General features: G+C 42.4%; 1 protein-coding gene across 2 annotated transcripts in view; it reads right to left on the reverse strand.

Annotated features, from left to right (window-relative positions):
- The window catches only part of LOC109904949 (protocadherin-11 X-linked), a 212,662-nt gene that overhangs the window by 144,039 nt on the left and 42,016 nt on the right, over positions 1-26,607 (reverse strand). The window contains exon 4 of one of the 2 annotated variants that reach the window (XM_031789531.1): positions 19,624-24,357. The exons of the other annotated variant lie outside the window; for it this stretch is intronic. Coding sequence (XP_031645391.1) covers positions 24,274-24,357 — 84 coding nt within the window. The 3' untranslated portion in view covers positions 19,624-24,273. Of the gene's footprint in view, positions 1-19,623; positions 24,358-26,607 lie in introns of those variants that run through there. 2 annotated transcript variants of the gene reach the window in all.

Here is a 26,607-nt window from a genome sequence, read left to right on the forward strand (position 1 = left end):
AGTAGAGGGTGGTATCTAGAGAGAAGAACTGTAGCATTCTGGTCTTACTGCAGTAGAGGGTGGTATCTAGAGAGAACAACTGTAACATCCTAGTCTTACTGCAGTAGAGGGTGGTATCTAGAGAGAACAACTGTAACATCCTAGTCTTACTGCAGTAGAGGGTGGTATCTAGAGAGGACTGTAACATGCTGGTCTTACTGCAGTAGAGGGTGGTATCTAGAGAGAACTGTAACATTCTCGTCTTACTGCAGTCGAGGGTGGTATCTAGCGAGAACTGTAACATTCTCGTCTTACTGCAGTAGAGGGTGGTATCTAGAGAGAACTGTACCATGCTGGTCTTACTGCAGTAGAGGATGGTATCTAGAGAGAACTGTAACATTTGCGTCTTACTGCAGTAGAGGGTGGTATCTAGAGAGAACTGTAACATTCTGGTCTTACTGCAGTAGTGGGTGGTATCTAGAGAGAACTGTAACATTCTGGTCTTACTGCAGTAGAGGGTGGTATCTGGAGAGAACTGTAACCTTCTGGTCTTACTGCAGTAGAGGGTGGTATCTGGAAAGAACTGTAACATTCTTGTCTTACTGCAGTAGATGGTGGTATCTAGAGAGAAGAACTGTAGCATTCTGGTCTTACTGCAGTAGAGGGTGGTATCCGGAGAGGACTGTAACATTCTGGTCTTACTGCAGTAGAGGGTGGTATCTAGAGAGAACTGGTAACATTCTGGTCTTACTGCAGTAGAGGGTGGTATCTAGAGAGAACTGTACCATTCTTGTCTTACTGCAGTAGAGGGTGGTATCTAGAGAGAACTGTAACATTCTGGTCTTACTACAGTAGAGGGTGGTATCTAGAGAGAACTGTAACATCCTAGTCTTACTGCAGTAGAGGGTGGTATCTAGAGAGAACTGTAACATTCTGGTCTTACTACAGTAGAGGGTGGTATCTAGAGAGAACTGTAACATCCTAGTCTTACTGCAGTAGAGGGTGGTTTCTAGAGAGAACAACTGTAACATCCTAGTCTTACTGCAGTAGAGGGTGGTATCTAGAGAGAACTGTAACATTCTGGTCTTACTGCAGTAGAGGGTGGTATCTAGAGAGAACTGTAACATTCTGGTCTTACTACAGTAGAGGGTGGTATCTAGAGAGAACTGTAACATCCTAGTCTTACTGCAGTAGAGGGTGATATCTAGAGATAACTGTAACATCCTAGTCTTACTGCAGTAGAGGGTGGTATCTAGAGAGAACTGTAACATTCTGGTCTTACTACAGTAGAGGGTGGTTTCTAGAGAGAACAACTGTAACATCCTAGTCTTACTGCAGTAGAGGGTGGTTTCTAGAGAGAACAACTGTAACATCCTAGTCTTACTGCAGTAGAGGGTGGTTTCTAGAGAGAAGAACTGTAACCTTCTGGTCTTACTGCAGTAGAGGGTGGAATCCGGAGAGAACTGTAACATCCTAGTCTTAATGCAGTAGAGGGTGGTATCCGGAGAGAACTGTAACATCCTAGTCTTACTGCAGCAGAGGGTGGTATCTAGAGAGAAGAACTGGTTTGAGCTGGTTCTTCAGCTGGTTTGAGATCTATCGCCATTACCACCGCTAATGACTCTGTAAACACATTGATCTTTGCAGACAGTCTGAAGTGTTTGCAACCAATGTCCACGTACAGCTCAGAAACGTGACAGGACTTTACAACCAGACAAAGACAAAGCTGTTCAATGCTGTACTTCAGAAGCCCTTAAAATCCATCAGTATATAGTATGTGTTGTTTGATAGATATTTAGTCATTTTTCAAGGCTATGGGACGGTACTTCAGTATCTATCCAAAACATTTCATGTAGAATCTGTAACATGACAGATGTAAGTTACTGCTTTACAATTCTTCTTATTCTGCTATCAAATCACCACTCAGATATCTTTAAATATATTATCTTTGACAAGAACAGTGTATTTTGCAGTGGTAGAAAAAAGTACCCAATTTTAAGCTGACATTGGGAATTGTTTTAAGATGGTCATAAAATTGATAATTTAGCTAAAAAATATACATAATTTAAAAATGTAAAAATATATATTGATTATGGCCTTTACTACTATAGCCCATAGAAACACAATGAATAACACATTCATAAATGGCAAAAAGGACAGTAAAATAAATTATCATACGATATAAGGTTTTAAGTGTCTGTCGTAAATCTAGGAGATGTAAAAAAAAAAAAAAATCTCAGGACATATTTATATTTGTGATAGTCTCTCCTTTCCATAGAGTTCAGACGCTACAGACGTTTTACTTGAGAAGACTGATTTTCGGGACGTCTCCTGGTCTGACAGACACCGCTCTGGCTCTGTCACCTTTCACCGCAGATGCGAAGTGCGACACTGGCGGGTGTTGTGGAATGAGACGTATCGAATGCAAAAATATCTCTAGTTTAAACGGATGGTTTTAGGTTGTAACTTGATGCGCCGGTGTGTCAATCCATTCTAGGGGGCTTCATTGAAAATGACTCAAGTAAAAGTGAAAGTCACCCAGTAAAATACTACTTGAGTAAAAGTTGGTTTTAAATATACTTAAGTATTAAAAGTAAATGTAATTAAAAAAAATATACTGTACTTAAGTATAAAAAAGTAAAAGTATAAATTATCTTAAATTCCTTATTAAGCAAACCAGATGGCACCATCATCTTGTTTATTTTCTATTTACAGATAGCCATGGACACATAGATATCATTTACAAACAAAGCCTTTGTGTTGAGAGAGTCTGCCAGACCAGAGGCAGTAGGGATGTTCTTCAGATAATTTATTTTACCTTTATTTAACTAGGCAAGTCAGTTAAGAACAAATTCTTATTTTCAATGACGGCCTAGTGGGTTAATTGCTAATTACTAGTCCAACGCTCTAACCACTAGGCTACCCTACCGCCCATAAGTGTGTGAACTGGACCATTTTCCTGTCCTGCTAAGCATTCAAAATGTACCTTTGGGTGTCAGGGAAAATGTATGGATTAAAAATGATATTATTTACTTTAAGAATGTAAACATAAAAAAAAAAATAGAAATAGTAAAGGAAACAACTTAAGTAGTACTTTAAAGTATTTTTACTTCAGTACTTTTACAACACTCGTATGTTGAACCGACACACATCATTGGTTGAATTCACCATATAATAGAGGCTGAGTATATTCCATGAAAACCATTAATTTAAAAAATAACTATAATTTGAATCATTCTATAAAGAGTTGCTTTCTTTTCAGTTTGTTTTTCAACTTAAAATCGAATTAGAAAACCATAATATCCAATTATAGTACACACCTGCATACAAAGACAAGGCGAGAAACATCAAAGGATCAAGCAACATGACTGTGTGTATAGATGTAAAGAATGCCTCAGTCATCCCACTTCTCTTGGCTCTAATTAGTCAATGCACTGATCTAATTAAGCAAATGCCTTTGTTGAAGGCATCCAGGACTGACTGAGAAGATTGCCAGAAGCATAAGGTTAAGTGAGTTGAACTTATGAAGTCTTCATGGTTTATATTATAGCTAGACATGCTTAGGTGCTTCATCCAATCACAGATATTGAATTATCAGATTCCCCAGAAGCAGCAGGCTGTACTGTACAGTATATTGTATCTGACATGAAACACGTTTATCACAATACTCAATATGATCATTTATGGTTAAATCACGTAGCTGTTTTGACACCCATTGTGATTTAGGCTAATGCTTTATATTGTAATAGGGTAAGGTATCTGGGGGAGTAACACACGTATGGCATGGGTTAAAATAAAGGGTCGGTTCTTCGAACAGGAACAAAAGGGTCCACTGACTTTAGCAGTCCTGAAGTGTTACAACTTCCTGAAGGAAACCCAGTGTTCGTGTCCTATTGGCCCTGGTCAAAAGTAGTGTGCTTAAAAGGGAATAGGGTGCCATTTGGGACATCTGACTGAAGCACAGTTAATCCGTAGAGTGGTCAACACATTGACCAAGGGGATATCACTCCTGGGATCTGTTCTCACTGCAGGGGCTGGAATGTTCACTCCTGGGATCTGTTCTCACTGCAGGGGCTGGAATGTTCAGTCCTGGGATCTGTTCTCACTGCAGGGGCTGGAATGTTCAGTCCTGGGATCTGTTCTCACTGCAGGGGCTGGAATGTTCAGTCCTGGGTCCTGTTCTCACTGCAGGGGCTGGAATGTTCAGTCCTGGGATCTGTTCTCACTGCAGGGGCTGGAATGTTCAGTCCTGGGTCCTGTTCTCACTGCAGGGGCTGGAATGTTCAGTCCTGGGATCTGTTCTCACTGCAAGGGCTGGAATGTTCAGTCCTGGGTCCTGTTCTCACTGCAGGGGCTGGAATGTTCAGTCCTGGGTCCTGTTCTCACTGCAGGGGCTGGAATGTTCAGTCCTGGGTCCTGTTCTCACTGCAGGGGCTGGAATGTTCAGTCCTGGGTCCTGTTCTCACTGCAGGGGCTGGAATGTTCACTCCTGGGATCTGTTCTCACTGCAGGGGCTGGAATGTTCAGTCCTGGGATCTGTTCTCACTGCAGGGGCTGGAATGTTCAGTCCTGGGATCTGTTCTCACTGCAGGGGCTGGAATGTTCAGTCCTGGGTCCTGTTCTCACTGCAGGGGCTGGGATGTTCACTCCTGGGATCTGTTCTCACTGCAGGGGCTGGAATGTTCAGTCCTGGGATCTGTTCTCACTGCAGGGGCTGGAATGTTCAGTCCTGGGTCCTGTTCTCACTGCAGGGACTGGAATGTTCAGTCCTGGGATCTGTTCTCACTGCAGGGGCTGGAATGTTCACTCCTGGGATCTGTTCTCACTGCAGGGGCTGGAATGTTCCGTCCTGGGATCTGTTCTCACTGCAGGGGCTGGAATGTTCAGTCCTGGGTCCTGTTCTCACTGCAGGGGCTGGAATGTTCCGTCCTGGGATCTGTTCTCACTGCAGGGGCTGGAATGTTCAGTCCTGGGTCCTGTTCTCACTGCAGGGGCTGGAATGTTCAGTCCTGGGATCTGTTCTCACTGCAGGGGCTGGAATGTTCAGTCCTGGGATCTGTTCTCACTGCAGGGGCTGGAATGTTCAGTCCTGGGTCCTGTTCTCACTGCAGGGGCTGGAATGTTCAGTCCTGGGATCTGTTCTCACTGCAGGGGCTGGAATGTTCAGTCCTGGGTCCTGTTCTCACTGCAGGGGCTGGAATGTTCACTCCTGGGATCTGTTCTCACTGCAGGGGCTGGAGTGTCCAGTCCGCTCCGCCATGCAACAGAGGGTGTCTGAGACGCGATGATTAGCACACTGGCCAGCTAATTTTAGTAGGGTTTGGAATTGGACTAATCAGGAACTAAGAGCCGGCATCCACTCTAAATCACATTCTTTGCACGTGTATAGAGATACTTTCAGGGTGGAAAAAAAGGCTGTCTGCAGCCTCCCGATTATCCTCTGGAAAAGCCTCTAATCTGGCCGAAAGTACTTAAGGAGTCAAGCAGCAAAATAAACGACACTGATTATCATCCATTTTTTCCTACTCCACCACAGTAGATGGATGAGGGAGGAGGAGGAGAAGCAGGAGGAGAAGGAGGAGAAGGAGGAAGAGGAGGAGGAGGAGAATGAGGAGGAGAAGGAGGAGGACGAGGAAGAGGGGGTGGAAGAGGTGAGGAGGAGGACGAGGAAGAGGGGGTGGAAGAGGTGAGGAGGAGAAGGAGGAGGACGAGGAAGAGGGGGTGGAAGATGTGAGGAGGATGAGGAAGAGATGGAGGAGGAAGTTGTGAGGAGGAAGAGGTGAAGGGGGAGGAGGAGAAGGAGGAGGATGAGGAAGAGGGGGTGGAAGAGGTGAGGAGGAGGAGGAGGAGGAAGTGATGGAGGAGGAAGTTGTGAGGAAGAGGAAGAGGCGAAGGGGGAGAAGGAGGAGGAGGAGGAGTAGAGATGGAGGAGAAGGAGGAGGAATAGGAAGGGGTTTCGCCAGCTGGCCTGGCCCCTCCTAACCACCATCTGCTTTAACAAATGTTAAGGATGGACTAAATACCTCTGAGTCCTCTGTCCTAACCAGATTATCAGATATTCTAAGAAGGAGACTTGCCTCTTATCGTCTCCCAATCTCTTTTACAAAAGTAAATCAAGACTTGCTGTAGGGGATTACCAGGATTAGGGGCGACCACAGACAAGGTTCTCAGCTCTGTGTCTTAAAGTCGCTGCCCTTCAGCCTGTCTCCCTTCTGCTTACTAGCATCTAAAGACATGTAAAGCCTTGCATTCAGTGCATCCAGCTGGCCCATTGTTTCCTCTGTCCTTGAGTGAGTGTGGCGCCGCAGTAAATTACATTGTAGAGCGGCTGGTTAGTTAAGGAACTGGTGTTTTTATTTAGATGGTGAAATCAAAGGTAACTATTACAGTAATGAGTTAATGAGTCTTATCTTCAGCACCCACTAACGTGTCCATATGAGGACAGCCTCTGTTCAAACACATTAGAGTCATCTTTAAAAGCCTTGTCCACACATGCTGTTGGGAACCCAAGCATTCGAGCAAAGACAATACATTGCAGTCCAGAGATATATCTAACATGTGTCCATGTTGTGTCGACCACCCAACCGTCACAGAGTATTAACCAATGAGGAGAGGACTTTGTGGTAAAAGAAGACGAAGGCCTTGAGGCCGCTACGTAAAAAGCTTAAGAAAGAGCAGTGATACTTGCAAGAGCAGTGTGTGGGTTTCTTCTTGTTTTTTCCCTGTTTTGAGCAGAGCTGCCAACTCTCACGTATTGGCTGTGAGACACATGCATTCGACCCTCTTCTCTGGCTCTCACGGCACGCCTCTTATATCTCACGGATTGAAAAGTACTGCTGTCATTTTTTAAAATTAGTCCATTGTATAGTCACCGTGTTAACTTTTCAACTGTGCTCCCAAATCGTTTTGAAAAACGAAGAATTTGCGCCTGCAATTTAAAACCAAGAGCAGAAACTCTATCATTCTCCTGTCTTGCCACAGCCCTGTGAACCACTGCACATTGAAGTGTTATGATTGGTCTAGTTATGTAAGGGATCAAGGGGATTGGATGCGTGTTTTAATGAAACGCCCCTCAAGATTTGAGTGGAGCCGAATGGAAAGCGAGAAGGTTCTCCGTATAGTTTATTAAACTGTAAAAAGAGTAGCACGGTAGTTCTGTTTTATGTACTATGTTGTCAACATAATTAGGTGGACTTTTCTCCAGTCCGTATTGCAAAATGCAGCCTTATGACAGCACGTTCTAAAGGCGGTGTCAGCAACAACACACCAGGGTTGTTGTTATTCCCCTCACTGATTTTATTATTCCACTTATTCCCAATTTTGCCAGGATAATCATATATTTGAAATCTGACATGCCTACTTGTGTCTTTGAAAATGCACTATGAAGAGGTGTTGCATTCATTCATTAACAGTTTTAAATTAAGTCTGAAAAATAAGCATTGGCTAATAAATTCTTCAGGAATCAAATGTAATTTCTTTGGTACATTTTAGTAATAGTGCACATGCTAGGTAACTCATACATGCGTCATGTGTTGTCTGTGTAGAGGAAGACGAGGTCAATGATCTTCAACTAGTAGGCATTAACCACCTGAATATTGATATTCATTAGATTTTTCTTGAAGGTTGGGGGATTTTGAGAAATGAATTGTTAGAACAAGAACACCCGGACGTTGGGAAACATAGCTCAGGGGTGGCCAACCCTCCTAGAGAGAACAGCCAGACGTTGGGAAACATAGCTCAGGGGTGGCCAACCCTCCTAGAGAGAACAGCCAGACGTTGGGAAACATAGCTCAGGGGTGGCCAACCCTCCTAGAGAGAACAGCCAGACATTGGGAAACATAGCTCAGGGGTGGCCAACCCTCCTAGAGAGAACAGCCAGACGTTGGGAAACACAGCTCAGGGGTGGCCAACCCTCCTAGAGAGAACAGCCAGACATTGGGAAACACAGCTCAGGGGTGGCCAACCCTCCTAGAGAGAACAGCCAGACATTGGGAAACATAGCTCAGGGGTGGCCAACCCTCCTAGAGAGAACAGCCAGACGTTGGGAAACACAGCTCAGGGGTGGCCAACCCTCCTAGAGAGAACAGCCAGACGTTGGGGAACATAGCTCAGGGGTGGCCAACCCTCCTAGAGAGAACAGCCAGACGTTGGGGAACATAGCTCAGGGGTGGCCAACCCTCCTAGAGAGAACAGCCAGACGTTGGGGAACATAGCTCAGGGGTGGCCAACCCTCCTAGAGAGAACAGCCAGACGTTGGGAAACAGCTCAGGGGTGGCCAACCCTCCTAGAGAGAACAGCCAGACGTTGGGAAACACAGCTCAGGGGTGGCCAACCCTCCTAGAGAGAACAGCCAGACGTTGGGGAACATAGCTCAGGGGTGGCCAACCCTCCTAGAGAGAACAGCCAGACATTGGGAAACACAGCTCAGGGGTGGCCAACCCTCCTAGAGAGAACAGCCAGACGTTGGGAAACATAGCTCAGGGGTGGCCAACCCTCCTAGAGAGAACAGCCAGACGTTGGGAAACACAGCTCAGGGGTGGCCAACCCTCCTAGAGAGAACAGCCAGACGTTGGGGAACATAGCTCAGGGGTGGCCAACCCTCCTAGAGAGAACAGCCAGACATTGGGAAACATAGCTCAGGGGTGGCCAACCCTCCTAGAGAGAACAGCCAGACATTGGGAAACACAGCTCAGGGGTGGCCAACCCTCCTAGAGAGAACAGCCAGACATTGGGAAACACAGCTCAGGGGTGGCCAACCCTCCTAGAGAGAACAGCCAGACGTTGGGAAACACAGCTCAGGGGTGGCCAACCCTCCTAGAGAGAACAGCCAGACGTTGGGAAACACAGCTCAGGGGTGGCCAACCCTCCTAGAGAGAACAGCCAGACGTTGGGAAACACAGCTCAGGGGTGGCCAACCCTCCTAGAGAGAACAGCCAGACGTTGGGAAACATAGCTCAGGGGTGGCCAACCCTCCTAGAGAGAACAGCCAGACGTTGGGAAACACAGCTCAGGGGTGGCCAACCCTCCTAGAGAGAACAGCCAGACATTGGGAAACACAGCTCAGGGGTGGCCAACCCTCCTAGAGAGAACAGCCAGACATTGGGAAACACAGCTCAGGGGTGGCCAACCCTCCTAGAGAGAACAGCCAGACGTTGGGAAACACAGCTCAGGGGTGGCCAACCCTCCTAGAGAGAACAGCCAGACGTTGGGGAACATAGCTCAGGGGTGGCCAACCCTCCTAGAGAGAGAGCAGGATCAGGGATCAATCCCTGATTCTGACTTTCCACCTGAGAACCGGGATCCATCCCTGATTCCTACCTTCCAACTGTTTCTAGCATTAGCATGTCTCCCTGCAGTATTTAATTACTGTCTGATTAAAGTGTCAAACTGCTGAAAGAAAACATATGTAGAAAAAATATTAGCTTACTTAAAATGTCATCCCCCCCCACACACATCTCAAAGTAACAAAGTCACCCAATATTGAGGGTTCATTTAATGTTCAAAGCATACTGAAAACATAATTCAAACAAATTCCACGCAGGTTATATGCCTAAGCCATGTCACAATATGTAGAATTGCAGGAAATGTGTTTTAAAACAGTACAGTTTTCCCTCCCTCTAGGGGTTGTGCTAGGAGGGAGGAAACTCCAAGCTTTCTTCAAAAGCTGGCAGCACTGTTAGAGACTTCAGGACACTGTCTGCATGATAGATTGCTGACAGATTTCCCAGTGTACACCACTTCAAAGAGGATAAAATGAAGCAAGAATTTCAATGTAAACAACCCTGAGCTGCTCTTTTGCTCTGACATTCCTTTGGATTCAGATTATTGTAGGCTACAGTACCAGTCACCTGGCAGTTAGCATGTGGCACAAAGCACAAAAAAACATTGTCCATAAAAAAAGCTCTCGAAATAAAATGTCGTGTTCCTCTTTTTCCTATAAACATGTATGTCTGAAACAATTCCCTGTTGAAGATGAATCATGTTAAATGCGTTTACGTAGAACATGGTTTCCTGTATTCAAAGGAAAATCTGGTAAATCTTGTTTATCCGTATGACAACTTGAAATGACAAACATTGAGAAAAAGCAATCTAGGACTGACAAATTAGATTAAACCTTACAGCACCTCGGATGAGGTTACAGTGCACTGCGTCCTAGGCTTACTGATATTAAGGCATTCCCCAAAATGGCACAACGTGTAACAAGAACACAATAACATAAATAAATTGTTGTTTCAAAAATAATTTCTATGTAGTTCTCTTCGAGATTATAACATCAGTGGTAAATGAATAAACCAAGACTTCCTACAATCCTTCCCACACACCAACAGAACCATCTCATAAGAGTAATCATTATACACACCCAATATACCCTGCAGTGCCCTATATGTCTGCTTTAGATAATGATCAAACATGGAACAAACTGTTGTAACAGAAATCAATGCTGCTCTGATTCCTAACCATGGAAACACCTCATTTAATCGACAGAATTGTTTTTAATGAAAACAACAATCTCGGTTGTAGAAAACACTCCACGTCTCAGAAAGGGAGCTCACTCCTCTCTGGCTTCGCCACTGATTTGATTGTTGTACACACACAAAAGGTAAGACGGCTGCAGCAATGGGGATGATTGAATTATTCAGTTTGGCAGAGATTTCGTAGCAATTGTGTGGAGTGCCTTGAGTGGAGAGAGAGAGAGAGAGAGAGAGAGAGAGAGCGAGAGAGAGAGAGAGAGAGCGAGAGAGAGAGAGCGAGAGAGAGAGAGAGAGAGACAGAGAGAAAGAGAGAGACAGAGAGAGAGAGAGACAGAGAGAGAGAGAGAGCGAAAGAGAGCGAAAGAGAGCGAAAGAGAGCGAAAGAGAGTGAAGGAGAGAGAACGAGAGAGACAGAGAGAGAGAGAGAGAGACAGGGAGAGAGAAACAGAGAGAGAGAGTGAGAGAGAGTGTCCTCTTGTTTCCTGCTCCATTAGACAGCCACATGCATAAATAGCCCACTACAGACCGTCATTAGTGATGCAGCTATATAGCCTGAGCACATCATTCTCCAGATCACAGTTACCACTCTGCTAATTTTCTCTCTGCTCCTGACACCCCTAGAACAATGAAAGCTTTATGAGCAGAACAAAAAAAACAGAAAGAGATTTACATTCACTACATCCAACTAACTATGTGTTGATGAAAAGCTGAGAAAAATGAGAAATTCAAGAAAACAAAGATAATTATCTACAAGTGTAATTGGGTTGAAAACTCTTTAAAATCGATGAAAACTTGAAGCTGAGCCAGGGCTGGTCTGCAAACTATCCCTAGCCAGATGGACTGCTGACAGACAACACAATCTCATAGAAGATTATATGGGTCAATGTTAGTGTAAATAAATATTGGTTTTGACTATTTATAGCAGCATCTCACTAACGTAATACTGATTTATGTGACTGATAATCAAATCAAATCAAAACTTCACACACGTTGAATACAACAAGTGCAATTAAAAAACAACAATGCAATTTAAAATATATATTTTTTACTAAATAAACTAAAGTAGAAAAAAGTTACACAATAAAATAACAATAACGAGGCTATATACAGGGGGTACCGGTAGTGAGTCGATGTGCGGGGGTACAGGCCATTGGATTCATTGTTCAGCAGTCTTATGGCTTGGGGGTAGAAGCTGTTAAGGAGCCTTTTGGAATTAGACTTGGCGCTCCAGTACCGCTAGCCGTGCGGTAGCAGAGAGAACAGTCTATGATTTGGGTGGCTGCAGTCTTTGACAATGTTTTGGGCCTTCCTCTGACACTGCCTAGTACATAGGTCTTGGATGGCAGGAAGCTTGGCCCCAGTGATGTACTGGGCCGTACACATTACCCTCTGTAGTGCCTTAAGGTCAGAGGCCGAGTAGTTGCCATACCAGGCGGTGATGCAACTGGTCAGGATGCTCTCGATGGTGAAGCTATAAAACGTTTAGAGGATCTGGGGACCCATGTCAAATATTTTCAGTCTCCTGAGGGGAAGTCCAGCATCCAGTTGCAGAGGGAGGTGTTGAATGCTGAGCTGTAATCAATGAACAGTCAATGAACAGCATTCTCACATAGGTGATCATTTTTTCCACAGTGACAGTGGATTGCAATAGAGATTGTATAATCTGTGGATCTGTTGGGGCCATATGGGAATTGGAAGGGGATGATGTTGTTGATGTGAGCCATGACTAGCCTTTCAAAGCACTTCATGGCTACAGACAGTAGTGATTTAGGCAGGTTACCTTGGTGTTCTTGGGCATAGGGACTATGGTGGTCTGCTTTAAACACCCTCTGAGTACACGTCCTGGTAATTGGTGAATGTTGACCTGTTTAAAGTCCTTACTCACATTGGCTACGGAGAGTGTGATCACACAGTAGTCCAGAACATCTGGGGCAGCAGGTAGCCTGGCGGTTAGAGTGTTGGACTTGTAACTGAAAGGTTGAAATATCAAATGCCTGAGCTGACAAGGTAAAATAAAGATGTTGTTCTGCCCCTGGACAAGGCTGTTCCTAGGCTGTCATTGAAAATAAGAATATGTTTTTAATTTCTTGGTGACACATCTGTATGAGAAGCATGCCCAAATTCAACTGCCTGCTACTCATCCCCAGAAGATAAGATATGCATATCATTGGTAGAGTTGGATAGAAAACACTCTGAAGTTTCTAAAACTGTTTGAATCATGTCTGTGAGTATAACAGAACGCATGTAGCAGGCAAAACCCCAAGGACAAACCATTCAGATATAGTTTTTTTGAGGTCACTCTCTTTTCAATGTATTTTCATTATTTTCATTGCGAATCCAGATTTCTAAGGGACCTTCCTGCAGTTCCTATCGCTTCCACTGGATGTCAAAAGTCTTTAAAAATTCGTTGAAGTTTTTCCTTTGTGTAATGAAGAAGGCCATCTTGGACGAGGGTCACTTGAAGTGTACTGTTAGAGGCGAGTGACCAGAAAGCATGCAACAGTTTGTTTTAGTCCTGTATTGAACACAGATCATCCCGTCTTCAATTTTAGCGATTATTTGCGTAAAAAAATACCTAAGGTTGTATTACAAAAGGAGTTTGAAATGTTTTGGCAAAGTTTACAGGTAACTTTTTAGATATTTTGTAGTCACGTTGCTCAAGTTGGAACCAGTGTTTTTCTGGAACAAATACACCAAATAAATGGACATTAATTAAACGAATTAATCGAACAAAAGGACCATTTGTGATGTTTATGGGACATATTGGAGTGCCAACAAAAGAAGCTCGTCAAAGTTAAGACATGAATTCAATTTTTATTTCTGCATTCTGTGTCGCGCCTGCAGGGTTGAACTATGCTTCTCTCGCTTTGTTTACGGAGGTGCTATCCTCAGATAATAGCATCATTTGCTTTCGCCGAAAAGCCTTTTTGAAATCTGACATGTTGGCTACATTCACAACAAGTGTAGCTTTAATTTGCTATCTTGCATGTGTGATTTAATAAAAGTTAGATTTTTATAGCAATTTATTTGAATTTGGCGCTCTGCATTTTCCCTGGCTTATCCCAGAGAGGTTAACTGACTTGCCTAGAAGCATGCATAAATAGCATTTAGCCCGCCTGGAAGGCTTGCATCATTCGGCAGTCGAGAGGTTTCCCTTTGTAGTCCGTAATAGTTTGCAAGCCCTGCCACAACATCCAACGAGTGTCACAGCCAGTGTAGTAGGATTCAATCTTAGATCCCTTTTGTGACCCTTTGCTTGTTTGATAGTTCATCTGAGGGCTTATTTTAAGCATCCTGATTAGTGTCCCACTCCTTGAAAGTGGCAGCTCCAGCCTTTAGCTCGGTGTGGATATTGCCTGTAATCCATGGCTTCTGGTTGGGATATGTACGTACAGTCACAGTGGGGACGACGTCGCCAAAGCACTTACTGATGATGCCCGGTGAATGAGGTAGTATACTCCTCAATGCCATCGGGTGAAACCCAGAACATATTCCAGTCTGTGCTAGCAAAACAGTCCTATGGCTTAGCATCTGCATCACCTGACCATTTCCATATTGAGCGAGTGATACTTCCTGCTTTAGTTTTTGCTTAGGGTGGCAAGTAGCCTAGTGGTTAGAGCATTGGTCCAGTAACCAAAAGGTTGCTGGATAAAATCCCAGAGCTGACAAGGTACAAATCTGTAATTCTGCTCCTGAACAAGGCAGTTAACCCACTGTTCCCTGGTAGGCTGTCATTGTAAATAAGAATTTGTTCTTAACTGACTTGCCATCTAGGTTAAATTTTAAAAAGTAATCCGGGGGAAAGTATTATGGTCAGATTACGGGACATTACAAGGCTGCTTCCTACCATTCTACGACAGATGCCGGAAGCTGACGCTGTCGTAGTCCATGTGGGGTCAAACGACATTTGGGAACAGCTAAAAATGGAATTTTTAAGAACTGAAAGGTTCCAAAAAGCGGCCAGTTATTTCAGGTCGTTGGACCGCGGGTGTAAAAGATTCAGTCGGTTACTGGCAATGCACACCTTGTTAAAAGATTACTGTAGCTCTGTTGGAATAACTTTTCTAGATAACTTTACAAATGTTTGCTTGCAGAGGACTACAGGGGCTAGGTAGTTACTCTAAGCAAACAAGTAGAAAGTTACACAAGCTACTGGGGACCTACTTTGGGGAATCCACACCCATCTACTTTTCTTTCTCACTACCCCAGTGGTGGATCTGGTGGAAGTGTTGCCGCTGGCTCTCCATAGCCGATTGGCTGGCACTCTGCAGGGTTCCCTCCCCCTTCCCTGGAGAATGGAGTTAGTAGGATGTTCCTGGATCACTTGGGGGATGTTCCTGTTCTTAATCCTACCAACCAGCCAAGTCAAAAACGTCCACGGTGAGGAGACTCTGGCAATGGGGGCATCCTTCTCTCGGAGCCCTACAGAGAATTCCTCTGACCTTATGGATTGGTTTTTGCTCTAACATGCACTGTCAACTGTGGAACCTTATATAGACAGGTGTGTGCCTTTCCAAATCATATCCAATCAATTGAATTTACCACAGGTGGACTCAATGTTGAGTCTTATAGCAAAGGTTCTGAATATTTATGTAAATAAGGTATTTTTGTTTTTTATTTGTAATACATTTGCAAACATTTCTAAAAAAGCTGTTTTTGCTTTGTCATAATGGGGTATTGGGGTATTGGGGTATTGGGGTATTGGGGTATTGGGGTAATGGGGTATTGGGGTATTGGGGTAATGGGGTATTGGGGTATTGGGGTATTGGGGTATTGGGGTAATGGGGTATTGGGGTATTGGGGTATTGGGGTAATGGGGTATTGGGGTATTGGGGTAATGGGGTATTGGGGTATTGGGGTATTGGGGTAATGGGGTATTGGGGTATTGGGGTATGGGGTAATGGGGTATTGGGGTATGGGGTAATGGGGTATTGGGGTAATGGGGTATTGGGGTAATGGGGTATTGGGGTATTGGGGTATTGGGTATTGGGGTAATGGGGTATTGGGGTATTGGGGTATTGGGGTATTGGGGTATTGTATGTAGAGAAAAAATAACAGAAAAATATATATAATTCAATCGTTTTTAGAATAAGGCTGTAATTTAACAATGTGGAAAGATGTAGGGGTCTGAATACCTTCCGAATGCACTGTATATATATATATATTTATTTGTTTTATATACCTTAAGGGGTCCTACAATTCTAAATCAAATAGCTAAATAATCCATGGTATGAGCATCTTAAAACAATCCTATGTTAGCGTAACAGAAACCCTTTCATCCCCTGTCAAAAAAAAAGAAGACAAAACTGAACAAAAAGTTTGTCACCAAAACAATATGTAACATCTGTACACCTGCATAATTAAGCTTTGGCGCAATTCAATAAAATCTCTTGAAAAACATTTCATTATTAAATACTAACGCCATGAAACATAAGAAAGCAGAGGAATTACCATGCAATGTTACACTACCATTCAAAGTTTGGGGTCACGTAGAAATGTCCTTGTTTTTTAAAGAAAAGCACATTTTTTGCCCATTAAAATAACCTCAAATTGATCAGAAATACAGTGTAGACATTGTTAATGTTGTAAATGACTATTGTAGCTGGAAACAGCTGATTTTTTATGGAATATCTACATAGGCGTACATAGGCACATTATCAGCAATCATCACTCCTGTGTTCCAATGGCACCTTGTGTTAGCTAATCCAAGTGTATCATTTTAAAAGGCTAATTGGTAATTTGAAAACCCTTTTTCAATTAAGTTAGCACAGCTGAAAACTTTTGTCCTGATTAAAGAAGCAATAAAACTGGCCTTCTTTAGACTAGTTGAGAATCTAGAGCATCAGCTTTTGTGGGTTCGATTACAGGCTCAAATGGCCAAAAACATAGCACTTTCTTCTGAAACTCGTCAGTCTATTCTTGTTCTGAGAAATGAAGGCTATTCCATGCGAGAAATTGCCAAGAAACTGAAGATCTCGTATAACACTGTGTTCTACTCCCTTCACAGAACAGCACAAACTGGCACAAACCAGAATAGAAAGAGGAGTGGGAGGCCCCGGTGCAGAACTGAGCAAGACGACAAGTACATTAGAGTGTCTAGTTTGAGAAACAGACGCCTCACAAGTCCTAAGCTGGCAGCTTCATTAAATAGTACCCGCAAAACACCAGTCTCAACATCAACAGTGAAGAGGCGACTCCGGGATGCTGGCCTTCTAGGCAGAGTTTTGCAAAGAAAAAGCCATATCTCAGACTGGCCAATAAAAATAAAATATTAAGATGGGCAAAAGAACACAGACACTCTGCCTAGAAGGTCAGCATCCCGGAGTCACCTCTTCACTGTTGACGTTGAGACTGGTGTTTTGCGGGTACTATTTAATGAAGCTGCCAGTTTAGGACTTGTGAGGCGTCTGTTTCTCAAACTAGACACTCTAATGTACTTGTCCTCTTGCTCAGTTGTGCACCGGGGCCTCCCACTCCTCTATCTTTTCTGGTTAGAGACAGTTTGCGCTGTTCTGTGAAGGGAGTACTATAGTACACAACATGGGACGAGATCTTCAGTTTCTTCAGTTTCAGTTTCAATTTCTCACATGGAATAGCCTTCATTTCTCAGAACAAGATTTGACGAGTTTCAGAAGAAAGTCTTTGTTTCTGGCCATTTTGAGCCTGTAATTGAACCCACAAATGCTGATGCTCCAGATACTCAACTAGTCTAAAGAAGGTCAGTTTTATTGCTTCTTTAATCAGAACAACAGTTTTCAGCTGTGCTAACATAATTGCAAAAGGGTTTTCTAATAATCGATTAGCCTTTAAAATTATACACTTGGATTAGCTAACACAATGTGCCATTGGAACACAGGAGTGGTCATTGCTGATAATGGGCCTCTGTACGCCTATGTAAATATTTCAATAAAAATAAGCTGTTTCCAGCTACAATAGTAATTTACAACATTAGCAATGTCTACACTGTATTTCTGATCAATTTTATTTTATTTTAAATGGACAATTTGTTTTGTTTTTCTTTCAAAAACAATTCAATTTCTAAGTGACCCCACACTTTTGAACGGAAGTGTAGGTTTGCACCAGTTGTGTTAGTTCTCAGTGAGAAGCTAGCATTTAGCCAGTGATTTTCCAGGTTTACATTAAGCTATTTATAGTCGTTTGACATTTGCATACCCTCTCTCTGTGAGGATGTGCATAGTCTACTGTAGTGATCCTCTTTTCACCAAGGACGTACTTCCCTCAAGGGAATTGATTAGCTTCACAGTTTTTGAAATATGAAGTAACTTTGATAAGCAATTAAATAGTTTCTTTTGCTTCTGTGTTTCATGTGTTTCTTTAGCCTTTCAAGTGCACTGTTAGATTTAAAACCTACAACGAGGCATAGTTAAGCTCTCTGGTTGGGTTCATAGTTAAGCTCTCTGGTTGGGTTCATAGTTAAGATCTCTGGTTGGGTTCATAGTTAAGATCTCTGGTTGGGATCATAGTTAAGATCTCTGGTTGTGTTCATAGTTAAGATATCTGGTTGGGTTCATAGTTAAGATCTCTGGTTGGGTTCATAGTTAAGATCTCTGGTTGGGTTCATAGTTAAGATCTCTGGTTGGGTTCATTGTTAAGAGCTCTGGTTGTGTTCATTGTTAAGAGCTCTGGTTGTGTTCATTGTTAAGAGCTCTGGTTGTGTTCATTGTTAAGAGCTCTGGTTGTGTTCATTGTTAAGAGCTCGGGTTGTGTTCATTGTTAAGAGCTCTGATTGTCTTCATTGTTAAGAGCTCTGATTGTCTTCATTGTTAAGAGCTCTGATTGTGTTCATGCCTTGCATGAATTGAATTGGATTCTAACAGTATGATGTTATGGCAAACTATAACAGACAACATGAGATTCCTTATATATACAGTATATATATTTGAATATTCTTACATAGTTATACTGTAGATGTGCACTTCAAAAGTCCTGTTTGTAGAATATTTCCATCCTAACGTGTATTTAAAACTGTTCCTGATGAAAGATGGATATGTAAACGGTTTCATAATTTCTTCCCTGTTGTCGACTTGTGCAGTTACAAGAAAAACAACAACAGCTTCATATTTTTTGCATTTTTTTCCCTCAGGCTGAACTGATGAGCCAATTATTATTGTTTGTCCAACTAACCAATCCAGCAACACAGCATTTGTGAAGGTCATGGCCCGTCGTTGACCTAGACAGTACAATGTAGAATGACAATCTTACTAAAAAATTACAAATCACCGAATAGATAATTTCGAGGTTATTTTTAGTCTTAATGGGCTTCTGTTATAAGTAGAGGAAATGCAGGGAAGCTGAATAGACAGTAAAATATAATGAAGGAAGGACAGACAGACAGACAGACAGACAGACAGACAGACAGACAGACAGACAGACAGACAGACAGACAGACAGACAGACAGACAGACAGACAGACAGACAGACAGACAGACAGACAGACAGACAGACAGACAGACAGACAGACAGACAGACAGTATAATATAATGAAGGAAGGACAAGGAGACAGACAGTATAATATAAAGAAGGACAGACGGACAGACAGTATAATATAAAGAAGGAAGGACAGACAGACAGTATAATATAAAGAGGGAAAGACAGACAGACAGACAGACAGACAGACAGTATAATATAAAGATGAAAGGACAGAGACAGTATAATATAATGAAGGAAGGACAGACAGACAGACAATATAATATAATGAAGGAAGGACAGACAGACAGACAATATAATATAATGAAGGAAGGACAGACAGACAGTATAATATAATGAAGGAAGGACAGGCAGTATAATATAATGAATGAACGACAGACAGTATAATATAATGCAATGAGAAGGTCCAATGCCCTGATTAATAAGAAGAGTCATTGGAAATATGAGAAGGTCCAATGCCCTGATTAATAAGAAGAGTCATGGGAAATATGAGAAGGTCCAATGCCCTGATTAATAAGAAGAGTCATGGGAAATATGAGAAGGTCCAATGCCCTGATTAATAAGAAGAGTCATGGGAAATATGAGAAGGTCCAACGCCCTGATTAATAAGAAGAGTCATGGGAAATATGAGAAGGTCCAATGCCCTGATTAATAAGAAGAGTCATGGGAAATATGAGAAGGTCCAACGCCCTGATTAATAAGAAGAGTCATGGGAAATGTGCAACACAATGCAAAAAGACTTTAATAAATTCCAGAAGCTCACACATACATAAACAAAACATTTATATACAGTTTCTTTTCTCCACATAATTGGCAAATCAAAGTTAATTACAGAGTATGTAAGGAGCATATTGTACTTCACATTGAATAAAAGTGAGGTTGCTGTTCCATAGTCATCTGTCTCCCTTTACAGAAGATTTGAAAAAAAACTGTCTTCTTATCATGTATATATTTTTTCTCTTTTCTCCCAAAGATCAGTTAAATCAAATGATGATTACAGTGCTAAGATGCTCTGTATAGTTCACACTGCGGTTCTACTCAGTAGTAATACATTTGATACCATAATTACATCCGATACCTTCTCCAGAAACGATTTGAATCATTAGGAAGGTATGGTATATGTGCCACACATACTGTACATAGAGCCTCGTCTACCAAAGCAGTCTCTTTCATTAGACAACCATTAAACATCATGACTATTAACAACAGTGCTAACCCACCAAGCTGTTTATTAGTGTAGTATTGAAGATAGTAATTAAGATCAGGACATAACCACGATGAGTGTTTACACAATGCAGTAGAGGCATATATTTGTGTGCATACCAAACCAGAAACCAAAAGGCGTGTAAATATTGAAAGTGGATTGTAAAGATTCTTCTGTCTTCACCTTATTTATGTTCATAAATTGAAACCTGCTGAGTGTTGCTTGTACTACTACTACTCATTTCAGGTGTTCAATATTTATCTCTCTTAATTTCACTTCACTGGTTTCACTTGGTTAAACCATGGTGCTCTATTTTGAATCGGTCTATCTGACTCTAGTACACTCAGGTTAAACCATGGTGCTCTACTGTGAATCGGTCTATCTGACTCTAGTACACTCAGGTTAAACCATGGCGCTCTACTGTGAATCGGTCTATCTGACTCAAGTACACTCAGGTTAAACCATGGTGCTCTACTGTGAATCGGTCTATCTGACTCTAGTACACTCAGGTTAAACCATGGCGCTCTACTGTGAATCGGTCTATCTGACTCTAGTACACTCAGGTTAAACCATGGTGCTCTACTGTGAATCGGTCTATCTGACTCTAGTACACTCAGGTTAAACCATGGCGCTCTACTGTGAATCGGTCTATCTGACTCTAGTACACTCAGGTTAAACCATGGTGCTCTACTGTGAATCGGTCTATCTGACTCTAGTACACTCAGGTTAAACCATGGTGCTCTACTGTGAATCGGTCTATCGGACTCTAGTACACTCAGGTTAAACCATGGCGCTCTACTGTGAATCGGTCTATCTGACTCTAGTACACTCAGGTTAAACCATGGCGCTCTACTGTGAATCGGTCTATCTGACTCTAGTACACTCAGGTTAAACCATGGTGTTCTACTGTGAATCGGTCTATCTGACTCTAGTACACTCAGGTTAAACCATGGCGTTCTACTGTGAATCGGTATATCTGACTCTAGTACACTCAGGTTAAACCATGGCGCTCTACTGTAAATCGGTCTATCTGACTCAAGTACACTCAGGTTAAACCATGGCGCTCTATTGTGAATCGGTCTATCTGACTCTAGTACACTCAGGTTAAACCATGGGGCTCTACTGTGAATCGGTCTATCTGACTCTAGTATACTCAGGTTAAACCATGGTGCTCTACTGTGAATCGGTCTATCTGACTCTAGTACACTCAGGTTAAACCATGGCGCTCTACTGTGAATCGGTCTATCTGACTCTAGTACACTCAGGTTAAACCATGGCGCTCTACTGTGAATCGGTCTATCTGACTCTAGTACACTCAGGTTAAACCATGGCGCTCTACTGTGAATCGGTCTATCTGACTCTAGTACACTCAGGTTAAACCATGGTGCTCTACTGTGAATCGTTCTATCTGACTCTAGTACACTCAGGTTAAACCATGGTGCTCTACTGTGAATCGGTCTATCTGACTCTAGTACACTCAGGTTAAACCATGGCGCTCTACTGTGAATCGGTCTATCTGACTCTAGTACACTCAGGTTAAACCATGGCGCTCTACTGTGAATCGGTCTATCTGACTCTAGTACACTCAGGTTAAACCATGGTGCTCTACTGTGAATCGTTCTATCTGACTCTAGTACACTCAGGTTAAACCATGGCGCTCTACTGTGAATCGGTCTATCTGACTCAAGTACACTCAGGTTAAACCATGGTGCTCTACTGTGAATCGGTCTATCTGACTCTAGTACACTCAGGTTAAACCATGGTGCTCTACTGTGAATCGGTCTATCTGACTCTAGTACACTCAGGTTAAACCATGGTGCTCTACTGTGAATCGGTCTATCTGACTCTAGTACACTCAGGTTAAACCATGGTGCTCTACTGTGAATCGGTCTATCTGACTCTAGTACACTCAGGTTAAACCATGGTGCTCTACTGTGAATCGGTCTATCTGACTCTAGTACACTCAGGTTAAACCATGGTGCTCTACTGTGAATCGGTCTATCTGACTCTAGTACACTCAGGTTAAACCATGGCGCTCTACTGTGAATCGTTCTATCTGACTCTAGTACACTCAGGTTAAACCATGGCGCTCTACTGTGAATCGGTCTATCTGACTCTAGTACACTCAGGTTAAACCATGGTGCTCTACTGTGAATCGGTCTATCTGACTCTAGTACACTCAGGTTAAACCATGGCGCTCATCTGTTTATTCCTACATAGAACAGCTTTTGATTATGAACAGAGCCTTTCGGGGTCCCTTGTGATTGTGGCTTAGCTCAAGTATTAAACTCATCCTCTCTATTATGAGGTACAATTCCCTACTGTCCTACGGTAGGCAATCAGTAGACACAGTCCTCCTAGTCCTGGTAAATCACCACAATGTGGTGTTCCAGTCCAGTGGGCCATGTATATTAACACCAGCCACACTCTTCACTACTAACTGGCCCATTAGCAGTAGACCCATTAGCAGTAGGCCCATTAGCAGTAGACCCATCTGCAGTAGACCCATTAGTAGTAGATCCATTAGCAGTAGACCCATTAGCAGTAGACCCATTAGTAGTAGGCCCATTAGTAGTAGGCCCATTAGCAGTAGGCCCATTAGCAGTAGGCCCATTAGTAGTAGGCCCATTAGTAGTAGGCCCATTAGCAGTAGGCCCATTAGCAGTAGGCCCATTAGTAGTAGGCCCATTAGCAGTAGGCCCATTAGCAGTAGGCCCATTAGTAGTAGGCCCATTAGCAGTAGGCCCATTAGCAGTAGGCCCATTAGTAGTAGGCCCATTAGTAGTAGGCCCATTAGCAGTAGGCCCATTAGCAGTAGGCCCATTAGCAGTAAGTAGGCCAATTAGTAGTAGGCCCATTAGCAGTAGGCCCATTAGCAGTAGGCGCATTAGCAGTAGGCCCATTAGCAGTAGGCCAATTAGTAGTAGGCCCATTAGTAGTAGGCCCATTCAAGGTAGGCCCATTAGTAGTAGGCCCATTAGTAGTAGGCCCATTAGCAGTAGGCCCATTAGTAGTAGGCCCATTAGTAGTAGACCCATTGGTAGTAGGCCCATTAGTAGTAGGCCCATTCAAGGTAGGCCCATTAGTAGTAGGCCCATTAGCAGTAGGCCCAGTAGCAGTAGGCCCATTAGTAGTAGGCCCATTAGTAGTAGGCCCATTCAAGGTAGGCCCATTAGTAGTAGGCCCATTAGTAGTAGGCCCATTAGCAGTAGGCCCATTAGCAGTAGGCCAATTAGTAGTAGGCCCATTAGTAGTAGGCCCATTCAAGGTAGGCCCATTAGCAGTAGGCCCATTAGCAGTAGGCCCATTAGTAGTAGGTCCATTAGCAGTAGGCCCATTAGCAGTAGGCCCATTAGCAGTAGGCCCATTAGCAGTCGGCCCATTAGTAGTAGACCCATTAGCAGTAGGCCAATTAGCAGTAGGCCCATTAGCAGTCGGCCCATTAGCAGTAGGTCTAGCTTGCAGCATTACACATTGCCAGTCAGTATATCCACAAGCAAGCCCAAAAAATAGCATATTCAATGGATTAAAAAGCAAGGAAAAAAACAACAACATAAAAACAGACACCAGGTATGTAAACTTTAGTCAAACATAATCAATAAATATAAACATAGTCAACTCTGTGATAAATATAAATAAATATAAATAAATACATGTAAACAAAATGTAAACAAAATATAAACAAAATATTAACAAAATATAAACAAAATATAAACAAAATATAAACAAAATATAAACAAAATAAACAGAATAAAGTACAGAAGAGATATTCATTGTATTTGTACTGTATGTTTTGTATACATGGGGGTGGGTTATATCGTGAGTCATCGTCTAGGAGATAGATATAATAAGAGATACTGTAAATGGTGGCTTTCTATAATGTATTTCAAACCTCCTACAGGATTCACAAGGAGAGTTTTTGTCAAGTTTCAGGCAGGCAACAATGTGTCTTAATTTCTGTGAAAATTATTCAAGTTCTACTTTTTTTCTTTTATCGGCAAACAAAAAATTAAATAAACGAAATTAACATGTTCCTTTTTTTGTTGGTTGGTGTTTTTGTAGACTGTAGAGACTGTATAGTATGAGATTCACCTCTTCGTCTGTGCCTTCCTCCCTCCCTCTCTCTCTCTCTCTCTCTCCCTCTCTCTTTCTCTCTCTAGGTACTGGCAGCTAGAGATTGATTTTTATCCTGTGGCAGCGACTTGTACCTGAGCCACAGAGTGTGTCATAGAGGGGTGGTTTCAGTGCCGTCTCCTGTAATATAGAGAGACAGACAGATATAGGGAGATTGAAGTTACAATATAATCCAGCTCTTAGAAATCTAATCTGTAGTAGCTGTTAAACTCTATTACACTCGGAACAGTGAATACAAAAATCTCTAGATCATTTGTATTCAAAAAGCATTCTTCAAGGTACAGCTGACAATCAGGTATGATTTCCTCGCCAGATGAAGTCCTTGAAGAATACTACATGAGAGCATAAACTTGTGCATTTTACTGTGATCATCAGAGCATGCAATTCTCTCCAATAGATTTAACTCCAAATGTATAATTACATCCACCACCCTACTGCAACACTTCGTTTTAACCCTGAAAATTGCATTTTGTCTCGTACTGTAGTCCTTACTCTGGCACTCTTCAGTAGGTACCTTCTGATAGGTACAGGTCTTGACATTCACGAGGTCTGCGCCAAAACTATAACAGACACATCTGTCGATATCTGAATCATCATGTTCATTCTGACCTTGAGCTGCTGCTTACATTAGGCCTACCTACAGTATGCATATTGATTATAGAGACAAACGCCTAAATCAGCTGGTAAGAGGTGATACAACAGACCATCCCGCCCGTCCGCCCACCCCCCCCATCTACTGTCTACGGCCATCACAAGTCATTACAGCAGCTTAGTTAGAAGTTTGGGAAATTTTCCAAATTTTCCAAATTTTCCAAATTTTTCAAATTTTCCAAATTTTCCAAATTTCCATCACAACCCTACACCTTATAGAAAAAAAACATGAATAAATTATTATTATTTTTAAACACACAAGTTCCAAAAATAAGTTTTCATGTTATTCTCTACACGACAACATTCCCAACAACAAAAAAACATGTCAAATCATGTGATTTTCTACATGTCAAATCATGTGATTTTTCTACATGTCAAAAATCATGTGATTTTCTACATGTGCTATATCATGTGGTTTTTCTGTAAGGGTTGGTCATAACACTTAGCTAGAGTGATTGTTTTAGGTAATATATTGTAAATTACAACAACAACATAATCACATCTGCCATCCTTTCAAATGTTCATGTTCTGAGATCATGTCAAATGGTAATATCTATGTACAGTATGTTAAGTATGAATATGTTAATGGCTCTGCTAGCTAAGAAAACACACAAACCACAGGAGGGTTTGGTCTGACATCAACAACTGACCTGGTATGCACTATGGCCCTGTGGAATATGGGACAAACAAAAGAGCATATTGGCCTCTTTGCTGTTGCATATTCATGCCCGTGTCTGAGATCACTCAGCCAGCCAGGGAGGTTGCTCACTTGATCTGCCACAACTAAAGCACAGATGGAGACAGAGGTTTCCCTCACGTCACCGGGAGGGGGATTGACCTCTAAAACTACCGGCTGGGAACAGGGAGATAGACAGAGATAAAAGAAAAGAAAGGCAGATATGAGGGAGGGAATAAAAGAGAGAAGGGAAGCTAGGGAGAGAGGAAAAGAGGCTATGGTGCACTGAGCAGCATTGGATCCTACCAAACAAAGCTCTTAGGGTATTAAGATACCATATGGTGCCATAAATATTTAGTCTCTGAAGTCTTTTTTGACTAGCTTCCCTCTTTAGCGCCTACATCTGTAAGTCCCCTTAAACATTCATCTGACCTTCATCTGCAAGTCTCCTGTGGCTCCTATTAGGACTCAATGTGTGCTGTTATATCCTTTATCCGCTAGCAGCTTTAGGTAAAAGGTCAATGGAAGAGGCACGTAAAATCACTGTCTTTCACTTTCATGAACAAATAAAAACATCACAATCTGCTTTATCCTTTATTTTGGACTTTTTGTATTACAGGTTTATGCTCAGGGAGATTGAGTGGTGTCAACTTGCCATATGCTGCTTTTGTTAAGGCCAGGCTGACTTGAACGGATCACAGTTGTGAATTCAACACTCAATAAAACATTTTCATTTCATGAGATAAAGAAAAACATGAATGTTAATATTCTGGGGAGCATTAGAGAATGTATCTGAACTGTATCAATGTTAAAAGAGGAATTTATTGGAGCGAGAGTTTACAGACAAGTCAAAACTAGGAAGTTGTAGCCAGTATTGTCAGTCATTGGCTGTCAGAGGTCCAATAATATTAAAGACCTAGTAACTGCCAATGATATTTAGGTATTGTTATGTTTGTTCCTTGTATAATGACAAACCGGGGCATAGGTTAAACTACTTTTAATGAACATATACCTCAGCTAGAAAACTCCTCATTTAGCCATGC

Source organism: Oncorhynchus kisutch, linkage group LG15 (genome assembly GCF_002021735.2).
Source record: "Oncorhynchus kisutch isolate 150728-3 linkage group LG15, Okis_V2, whole genome shotgun sequence".
Classification (NCBI taxonomy): Eukaryota; Metazoa; Chordata; class Actinopteri; order Salmoniformes; family Salmonidae; genus Oncorhynchus; species Oncorhynchus kisutch.